We start from the raw sequence: 10,094 nt of genomic DNA, 5'->3' as shown, positions 1-10,094 counted from the left end.
ATTAATAAAAATTTGTCCAAAGATCTTCCATTTTCCACATTTTTCTTTCCGTTTCCGCTTTCATAAAAAAGGGAAAAATCCTTAATTGCATGACATAATTGTACTACACTTTTTCTTTTCTTTATTTGTGAATTAGTGTGGTTTATATATATTTCAATTATTCTTTTCCCTTAAACAACAGAGTAGAGTAAACATTATAAATCTGCCAATTACCGGTACACACACACAGTGGTGCGGTACCTAACACGTATTGTATGTATAGCTGCTACTACTACTTCCTAGCACAGGCGTTCTATACCGTTTTATAAACATCTGTGTAATTCTTCTAACATTTAGGGTGTTTCAGCCATCTTTTGTAGTTTTTCTTTTTTGGCAATTACGTTGAATGAACATATAAACTGTTTCACAGGCCAATTTTCCACTAAACCACTACGCTTTTGCCACCGCTTTGACACGGAAATACGAAAATAGTTTCTCCGCTACTGGTTGGGGTGCCAGCTTTGCTTATAGAAAAATAGGTCGGCGGCGATGTTCTTTGTTGCTTTGTAAAAAAACACACACGAAAACTATACATAAAAAGCATTGCGCATTGCGTCGATACAAACGACTTGTGTGTGTGTGGCAGGTAGCGAGCAGAGATAAGTGGATGAAGGTGTAGAAACGCGCGTTAAACTTCCTTAAACTAACATTACGTTTACCTACTAAACGCGCGCAGGAAAAGCACACCTGCTCAACGACAAGCTGGAATTTCTGCGACAATGCGGCCTGTTGGTTTGGGGGGGGGGGGGTTGGGAAGGTAGTTTAGGCATGCTATGCTATGGGGTTCCCTTCTTTACGTGGCTAGTGCTTCAAAGTGCTCTTCCTGGCCGCGATCGACAACGATACGGCGGAATTTACTTTCGTTTTTTTTGGGGTTGTGAATGTGTAGTGATGAAAAGTTGAAAAGGTAAAGAAAAATGTATTGCAGGAATTAGGTTCTACTCCTCTGTATGGAAAGCGAAGCCACAAGGAGCCGGTAGCCGAAACGACCGCACTTAAACCTCATGAGTCTTGTAATTGCTAACCAATGACGTGACAAGAAATACATCTAAACGAAGGTTTGGGGGGGGGGGGTGAGGGGGGGATAGAAGAAAGATTTTTTTGATTCATTAATGTGTTCTTTTTTTCTGAGTAAAGCTAGTTTTGTAGTTAGTTTCACAGCAACACGAACAAAGCCATTGTCAGCTGTCCGAAAACTAGGGGGACAGATTAATTAGTAGCTCATCGGCATCGTATCGGAACACGCAAATGCAAACACTAGTTCAACATGCAAAAGAAGAAAAAAAACATAAGAAACACGGCCAAGATTGCGTGTGTTAGCACCCACAAATATCATTCACAATTTCAAACAGTAGAAAAGAGCGCGCGGGCGTTGTGTAAATTATTCTTTGCGCCCTTAATTTCATGAATTAACCTCATCTTACACACACACCATGGAATGTCACGTTTAGCTAAATCAAATTGACCGGTTTACGGATTTTTTTAGGATTTTTCTTTGATTGGAAGAGTATCGGGGAAAAAAACAGTAGGTTGGATATGGTTCATTGTTTGATTGCTTTAAATGCTTTTCTTTGTTTGACGCAGAAAGTTTCACAACTTTGTTTCCTTTTTTCAACAGGTAGTATTTAAACCTACACAAACACGCTTTCTTTGACACTGGAATGTGTGTATCGTATTTTACGCTTATCTCAGAATTGTTTTATCGTTTTGCTTTTAATTTAGCATTCAACCTTGGTGTATCGGGAAGGGGAGAAGTATCATAAATCGATTTACTCTATCGATAAATGAACTTCCTAGTTTTTAACTCATCTCACTTGTGTGGCTAGTTGGTGCCAGCACAGGGTGGTTCAACCCTTACTGTGTTGATTGTATCAAAATTTACTCTCTTCGCATAATCGTTCTAACCGAACCGGGGTTAAATTGAACAAAAAAAAAGTTACTGAAAATCTTAACAAAAGTTAAAATTGTCCAAAACTCGTACAAATTGCTCGCCGAGTGCGTGCTAACATAATAATAGGTGGTATCGGTGTGTTGGTGGTGTAAAGTGCCAATTTTCAGCTTGAACCGACTAGGTTTTTACCTCTTCTAAAGTATATCTTCCTGAATCGCGATATAGCTGGAGGGGTGTTGTAAATAATAATTGCTTCATAGCACCGGTATAATACCGCTTGCGGGAGTCATGTTTTCGTTTCGCTATGGCGCAATGTACTAAACACTAAATGTGGTTAAAGTTGTACACTTTCTTCTAGGAAAGTTTACATTGTGTTAGAGAGGAATTTTTAGGTTAAGCATTTCAACGGACAGATTCAATCGTCAACAAAGTCAATCGGGTTGAAAGGTACGTAAGTGTGATTGGTCGGTTTTTGTCAGATCGGGGTGGGGGGAACACACGGATGGGAGAGACAAGTTAGACAAGACGGCCATTCCAATTCACTCGTCAAACACACGGTTCAGGCTAACATTGATACCTTGGCCTTGCTGGGTTTCGAGTTCCCTGACGATAAAGTTGCGCAGATCCTCGTACGCCTGCTTGAGGTTGTTGTTCTGCACGACCACGTCAAAGTTGCCCACTTCCGTGCCTACAAAAAAAACAGGTGTGTAATAATAATTAACAATTTTGTAACAACAACAGCTCTCACGATCCTTCCACCTACCATACTCAATCTCTTTGCGTGCCGTGTTCAAACGCTTCTGTAAGCTTTCCTCCGTTTCCGTTTGACGGCCACGCAGCCGGCGCTCAAGTTCCTCGATCGAGGGCGGATTCACAAACACCAGCAGTGGGTTCAATCGGTCCGAGTTGCGAATCTGTTTCACGCCCTCAATTTCAATGTCCAACACACACACCTTACCCTGGTGCTGCACGTTTTCTACTGCCTTTTTGCTGTGCGCGGGTAAGAGCGAGAATGTCGTCAGGCCGTTTGGTTTGTCCAATATAATCGCTTGATAACGCGAACGCTTACCTGGTGCCGTACATATTGCCGCTGAATACTGCCGTCTCAATAAACTCGCCCTTCTCGATCGCGGACTGCATCTCTTCCACCGAGACAAAATGATAGTGGACGCCATTCTCCTCTCCTGGCCGTGGTTTGCGAGTGGTGTGCGAAACGCTGGAGGGTAGAGGGAAGATTGATTTTTTTTTTAATTCAAATTTTACAGTTTTTTTGGGGTTATGAACCCAAATTTAGAACCCAAATACTCAAATATTACTTTTATTGCCAGGATCTAGATATCCCTTGATTATTATTCAGCATTTAAAAGCCATCCAAGGAGCCATTCAAATTTTCCAGGACGAATACAGAAGGCGAACTCACCTGAATCCGAACGTGTCCGGAAATTCCTTGAACAGCTTCTTCAGCAGCGTACTTTTGCCCGAGCCCGATGGCCCACAGATGACGAGCGGACGTGGTCCTTGTTTCACCATTTTTCCGTTAAGGCTTGAAAATGCTGAATTGTACGGGAGAAAACGGTTTATTTAACTGGTGTACTCTGAGCAAATTGCGATGCGCGAGCGCAAGCTACTGTTTACGATAACACTTCCGATGCGTTACTAGAGTAACGTCTAGCAATGACTACTACTTTTATACGTTTCTACGATCCGGCAACCACATCCGGCCAGCGCGGACACCTCCAACAAATTATTAATTGTTAAAGCAAACAGCCATGCACACAACAAACTAGCAACTAATGAAAAATAATGTCCATCGATGGTCCTACCTACCTACCCAACCAACACCACCAGGGTCACTACTCCCACTATCAAACGCTTTCCAATAAAATGGGGAGACACTCTTATTCTGGCCCAACACGCAATATTTGCTTATGCCAAATGCGACCTATTTACTACCACGATCCACCCAACCTTGGTCCTTGTACTTTGAGACACTTGGCAAGAAAAAAAACACACTCACACCCTATGACTCACACAAATTTTTCCTGATCACTCCTGGCCGAGTGAAAAACAAATAGTTTTTAAACTTTCTTTTTTCACGAATCCAACATACACGGTGCAATCACTCAGTACGAGAGGAGCAATTAAAATGAAAAAAAAAAACAAGCACACAATTTTCCCTGAAGGAAACTGTTCACATTCACCCGGTATGACAAGGTCGTGTCCGACCGCGTGGACAGTGTTGCGAATGGCGCAGTTAGTACGGGCTCCGGTCCTCCCGGGATCTTGATCCAGCAACGTTTGGATATGGACTGGGTTCGGTACGGTTCGGGTGCGTGATGATATTCTCTTTCCGCCGGCGGTTCGCTGCTTCGGCTGCATCTTCGTCGGGCAAGATGGATACTGGCCATGCGCAAAGCAGCCCGCCTTTAAAATCATCGTACGCGAGGAAAGGCGCATGCGCTACCGGCGAGGATCGCGATCGTTGCTAAGGGCTTTTCTTTCTGCTCGGCACCAAGATGGTTTGAATCAAAAATCCCCTGGCTCATCACAGTCTAAGCACAGCCAAAGGAATATTAATCATCACGTGGTTGGGAAATGGTTGGGAAAACTAGCTAGCAACCGAGGAACTCTACTACTCTCAACGCGCGACAGTGGTGTTTACTGCCAAAAGGAGGGTTGGGTTGGGTTTTGTCGCCTGTATTCTTAGCCCGGAGTGTATTCTCGTAAATGTTAATTTTACCCCATATAGGCCCAGATCGGTCAGATATGACGACAGCGCACGGTCACGTATAGCGTCATAGTTTAGCACAACTAACGTTAATGCTAACCCCCCATCATTACACCATCACAATTGGATAGTTCGGGGTGTCCTTCTTCCACTCCGGTGCAATTATAGCGCATCTGTAATTGACCCACAAATATAGTAGTTTAAGAATAAATCTTTGTCACAGTGTTTTTCTAGGACGCGTTCGCTTAGATTCGTACCCCGACGGCCAGCGATCTATCATGTTTCTGCATGGAGTGTATCCATTTGTTATTGGCTTCGTTACCTTCGCAGAGCGAAACACAATCTCTCGGATCGCGGCATGGGTAGTATGGAAAATGGAAGACCGTTTTGTTGGCAACATGCTGTACGCAGCTATTAATAGTACGCACGTTCGCGGTTATTAACGAACGAACGCACCGCAACCCATTTGGGAGATTTTGCACGGGAATAAGAGAAATGTGCATCGTTTGCTCGCGCGGATCCCACGAAATCAAGGCCGAAGGCGACGACAACGACGATGTTCAGTTCTCTTTGCGCCAGTAGCAATCGCCGGCTTCATTGTTCATTGTTCAACCGAAAGGGCCCTTTCTGTACATTTTCCGTTTTCGTACAACGGGCGGCGATTGAATTGTGCCACATGTTCGTATGCGGTGCGCTTCTGGCATATTCTACCCGATCATCTACTTCGAATGCTATTGGAGATGTGCGGTCTGTAAGAAGCGGAAATTATAAGGTGAATTTCAACTACCTTAGGGACATGCAAACGCTACACGGGGGACTATATACTTAACACAGTGAGACACTTCCAATGAGGTACGGACATTTGCAAGGAACTACTCACCCCTTGCAATTAACACAGTTAGTGTAAGCATGATGAGACTCGGTGTTATAACACGGAATGCGCCGGATAGTTGTTAGTCACAGGAAGCTGGATGTTAACGAATTTGGCGTTTGTTTCGTAGGTATGTTTTCTTAAAGCCCAAGTTAGGTAGAAACACGCACAGCCGCTATATGCCGATGGTTCTTAATGATTGCCCTTTTTGTTAAGTTCTACTACATCAACCGGCAGTTTGCAAGGAAAAGGTCCTACGTGAACCGCAGCAAAGGCTTTTCGCTGTGAGGTAGAACCGTTTTTAGAATCGATTGTGGATAGAGCCTACTTTGGCACCAGATTCGCTCCACGTCGCGGTTTGCAATCAGTTCATTTACAAAGCAAGCTCAAAGCGCTCAAATCGGTCACCACCATCGTCGTCCGTGGTACCGCATGGACACGTTTTTGCCACTTCCGGAATGGTTGTTGCTACCCCGTTAAACAACCCCTTTACCTTTTGCTAAATACTGAAGATTGTTCTGGCACTGGTTCTGTGTTTGCCGACTGGTAAAAGTGCTTTGGCAGTATGTAGGCTTCCCGTACGCGCAATTAACCCGCAGTGCAGCTGTAGCGATCCGGCACAGGACGACGTTGTTGTTGAGTAACATCAGTGGAATTTTCCACGGGCTGTGAGAACTGCGCTCTCGGGCTGCCGGCTTGCCGGTATCGGTGATGTTTTTGCACTGACCGAATTTTCACCCAAAATTTTCACACTCGGACTGGCATGCACGAACATGCACGAACGAAACGAACCAACTTTTCCTTTGTATGCAAGGGTACCGAAAACAGAAATTACGCAGAAGCACACACACACACATACAGACAGCTGCCGCGCGGTTTTGTTGACATTTCGACGTGGGGATCTGTCAAACGGGTAGATGTGCAACAATGGGAGGTGATAGGACATTTGCCACAATTAAAACAAACCTAAAAAATAGTTTTTTTTTTGTATTTTGCTTTGCTCCTTCTATATTCAAACTTTTATTATTAATATAACAATAAGTTATGCAAATAGAAATGAACCAAAATGGTTGCTTTGCAAAAAAAAGATTTTTTTATTTATGAAAACTCCCATTGTGCATTATTATTTACTGAAATAGGGTGACCAGTAATAGCTTGACTTCAGATCGTTTCGGGGAGCGCGTGCTCGCTGCGGATGATTTCGAATCACAATTCCTTTTGCAACATCTTAACGGAAAGATCCCAGGTCTATTTAAAAGATTCATTCAATCACACCATCAGCATCAGACTTGCACTCCCGAATAATCCGTCATAGTACACATAGACCGTTCAGCACCATACACAGCACCGTTGTTGCAAGGATGTCCAAATTTCTAACTCTCCGTCGTCCAACGACGATATCCAAATTGCTTCAACAAGTTCCACAACATCCGGATGCACTTCCTCGCGAAGTCGTTCCGCAATGGGTCGATTTGCTGCCATCAGCGAAGTTGCCCAACCGTTGCTGTCCTGTACACGCGGCAGAGTTTTCCCGAGGACCGTTAGCCCAGTTTCGGTGGAAGTATCCCAACGATCATGGATTTGATCTGCAAGATGCTTGCATTCGAATCGCCAGCAAGGAGTACCACGTGCTGCATGATAAACATCTGCGCCATTACTGGACCGAAGCACTCAAAAAGGTATTGTGATTATTTCGTGGAGAGTCTTGGAAAACTATTGTACTGTGTGTCTCTGCTCCACTATACCCCAGAACTTGAAGCACCGCGGCTTAATCAGTGAAGACGAGCGAGTCCTGTGTACGCTGATGGAGCTCAATCGTTTTCGAAACTTTCTTTCCCACCATCATCGATTGCATTTGCTAAAACTTGTGCATCAAATGGTACGTTTTCTGCACAAGGAAGTGTACGTGTATGCAACGCTTTACTTTTATAATAAATTTGCAGGAAAGCGAAGAAGCAAATGCCAATCAATGTAAGAAAATACAAACAGAACTGAAGAATGCCGTAGACTTTTGCGAGAAATTGGCAATTATACGCGGTCGGGCTGATAGAATTTTTGTCCAAAAAATGGAACAGTGAGTAGCAACACAATCTTATTTGTAAGATTCCTTTAAAAATGGATTCTCTTTTTCGTTAAGGTGGAAAACATCAGTAAACAACTGTAACCAACAAACCGCCAACATAATCAAGAGCTTTGAGATGAACAAGCTAAATAACTTAGCCGAGGGACATCAGCGCTACCTGAAAAGCAAGAAGCGCTACTGTGAACTTTTAGCGGATCGAAAGCGGTAAGCAATACCCAATGACTTACAGGTTACTCAAATTTACTAACCCCTCATGAGAGATTGTAGGAAAACTTTAATCCTACGGAGAAAACTGAGAGAAAGAGATGCTGCGCTGCAGCAGAGATTAATCAACAACAAACGAAGGAGACGGGAGATAAAAACAAGAATGGTATGTACCTAACAATGCGCCATAAGGCTAACAGAAATATTACAAAAAATATTACATTACAGCAAATCGAACGCTTTCGAATGCACTACTTGGCGAACCTGAAGGAACGGAATGAGAACAGGCAATACTTGGAATCGTTTCTCACCCAAATGCACCATAAAGTGCAGGACCGAAAGGACATGTACGACCGGAAGCACAAAAAGTTGGAACAAGAGCTAGTGCGGAGAAAAACGAGGAATCTAGCGAGCAAGTACTATCGTCGCAGTAAGGCAACGCTCGTGAAAGCTCTGCTGAGGGAGTGTAAGAAGAGTGTCTGCGCTAAGCCGGGCAAGACTGCTTCCATGGTGCACGAGAGGATGGAGCGTGCGATCGATGCGGCCTATGCCATTCACACTACCATCAGTCCCACTACCAGCAGCACGCAGATCATCGATACGGCTAGCCAGTTTATACTGGACTTGCGTGACGCACCGATCGATCCCTTACCGCAGGACACGCTTATCACGGGCTATGTGGTCGAACGATTGCGCGACATGATGGATCAGATTGTCCGGAAATCAGTCCAGGAAGCACGGACACTGATAGAGCAGGTTGCTGTTAAAAAGTTTGAATCCCTCAACAGAGACGACAACTCGGTCAGGTCTTCACTTTCCAACCAAGGAAGCGTGGCAAGGGTAGCCTCCTATCAGACGCGCTCCGAACACCCGAATCAGTCCCGGGTGTCCATGGGACCGGCCGCGATCGTGGAGCAGTACGAAACCGAACGCTTTTCGTTGAAAAAGTGCAAATATCGACCTCCTACGCCCGTTACCTCCGTAACCTCGCTTGTAGAACATACGTTTCATCAATCGAACGAAGAGCGAATCAGCATCAGTGCGCTGGAAGTAAATACCGAGGCGGCGTTGGACGTGTTGCGGCGAATCCATTCCGATTCCTACCCACTCATACACGTAATGTACAGTCAGCGGCGCTATTTGGAAGGCAATCTGTTGAAATACCGCATGATTCTACAACCGTACGTAGACCAGCGCGTGTTGACCGCAATCGATCTTGATAGGATGACAATGGTCAGCTGCGTTGAAGTGGCTGATAGTGGACCCGCTGAGAGAGAGGAAATTTTGAGGCTTACAGCAAACGCTTTGCTAAAGTTTCCCGATAGCAATCATGAGTATGCGGTCGCTCTGTTTGACTCGGTCAATTTCCTATCGAGGCAAGCTATTAGAAAGGTGCAGCAAATGTTGAACGCACCCTAATCTTCAACCGACGAGAGAGAAGCATGCCGCCCTAGCTCATGATTCTTATCGAACAATTATAGATGTGTTTATTGTACGCACGATGGGGGACAATTTTCTAAAGAGAGTCAAAATAAAAGGTCCTAACAGTTTGCTCGAGGACAGACGGGTTTTGCGAGGGACAAACCGGGACGCGAAGTTTAGGCCAACATTTTCTGTAACCGGCCATCATCGTACATCTTCTTGATGTCGGTGCCACCACCGACAAAGTTGCCGTCGATGAACACTCGCGGAACCTGTGGTGGAAAACATCATAAATAGATAAAGGTTCATGTTGATTGAAGGCTTGTTGCAGTTTCCATAATCAGTTACGGAGGGTGCTGCCTCCCACTTACCGTCCTTGCACCGGTCAGCTCTCCCAGCACGGACTGTATCTCGTCACCGTCGTTCCGTTTGTCAAGCTCGTAGCAAGCATAATCCTGGTTCAGCTTCTTGAAGGGCTGTAAGACGAAGGCGAGCAGTTTATGAGTGCCGGAACCATGAGTCAAACGAATATTTCCATTGATTCACACCGCGCAGCCACGTCATTTTCAGGCCAATAGTTATGCACGATTCGGTGAAGAATCCACTCACCTCTTTAGCCATGGTACAGTACGGACAGTAGGTCTTCGAAAAGATGACCACCTTATCCTTTGCAATAGCACTTTTTACAAATTCCGCTACTGGACCGCTCATGTTTGCTGGAACACCACGACTCACCAATGAACCCATAAAATGTGTGCGGCTGCGTCTTGTATGTAAACTTTTGTCTTGCACCTTTTGGCGTAATCGGGCGTACTGGCTCTCCCCTTCCTCTCGAGCAAGTGACAGTGACAGTAGG

At 44.8% G+C, this 10,094-nt stretch overlaps 3 protein-coding genes across 9 annotated transcripts; 1 reads left to right on the top strand and 2 right to left on the bottom strand.

The window, feature by feature from the left end:
• Nucleotides 1-95: 95 nt before the first annotated feature.
• On the bottom strand, nucleotides 96-6,420 carry LOC118505282 (guanylate kinase). 7 transcript variants are annotated; one of them, XM_036040856.1, is made up of 6 exons: nucleotides 6,023-6,384; nucleotides 3,351-3,483; nucleotides 3,000-3,146; nucleotides 2,694-2,920; nucleotides 2,508-2,618; nucleotides 96-1,087 (listed from the first exon to the last, which is right to left on the bottom strand). In XM_036040856.1, exons 1-6 carry the CDS (start codon nucleotides 6,174-6,176, stop codon nucleotides 1,035-1,037), a joined length of 825 nt encoding a protein of 274 aa, XP_035896749.1. In that variant the 5' UTR covers nucleotides 6,177-6,384; the 3' UTR covers nucleotides 96-1,034. The 7 variants fall into 7 exon arrangements, with proteins under 7 accessions (XP_035896749.1, XP_035896752.1, XP_035896756.1 ...); XM_036040859.1 differs by lacking the exon at nucleotides 6,023-6,384 and adding an exon at nucleotides 5,539-5,997; XM_036040863.1 differs by lacking the exon at nucleotides 6,023-6,384 and adding an exon at nucleotides 3,754-4,567.
• Nucleotides 6,421-6,843: 423 nt separating this feature from the next.
• On the top strand, nucleotides 6,844-9,366 carry LOC118505279. Its single transcript, XM_036040848.1, has 6 exons — nucleotides 6,844-7,208; nucleotides 7,280-7,408; nucleotides 7,473-7,603; nucleotides 7,667-7,816; nucleotides 7,880-7,982; nucleotides 8,045-9,366. The coding sequence occupies exons 1-6, from the start codon at nucleotides 6,891-6,893 to the stop codon at nucleotides 9,233-9,235; spliced, it is 2,022 nt and encodes a 673-aa protein (XP_035896741.1). The 5' UTR covers nucleotides 6,844-6,890; the 3' UTR covers nucleotides 9,236-9,366.
• On the bottom strand, nucleotides 9,126-10,080 carry LOC118505284 (glutaredoxin-C4). The gene is made up of 3 exons (XM_036040865.1): nucleotides 9,848-10,080; nucleotides 9,610-9,714; nucleotides 9,126-9,510 (listed from the first exon to the last, which is right to left on the bottom strand). Exons 1-3 carry the CDS (start codon nucleotides 9,983-9,985, stop codon nucleotides 9,415-9,417), a joined length of 339 nt encoding a protein of 112 aa, XP_035896758.1. The 5' UTR covers nucleotides 9,986-10,080; the 3' UTR covers nucleotides 9,126-9,414.
• Nucleotides 10,081-10,094: the final 14 nt, after the last annotated feature.

The sequence above is a fragment of the Anopheles stephensi genome, chromosome 2 (assembly GCF_013141755.1).
Source record: "Anopheles stephensi strain Indian chromosome 2, UCI_ANSTEP_V1.0, whole genome shotgun sequence".
NCBI lineage: Eukaryota > Metazoa > Arthropoda > Insecta > Diptera > Culicidae > Anopheles > Anopheles stephensi.
Note: the sequence above shows the minus strand (reverse complement) of the source record. Positions and strands in the feature narration are given on the sequence as shown.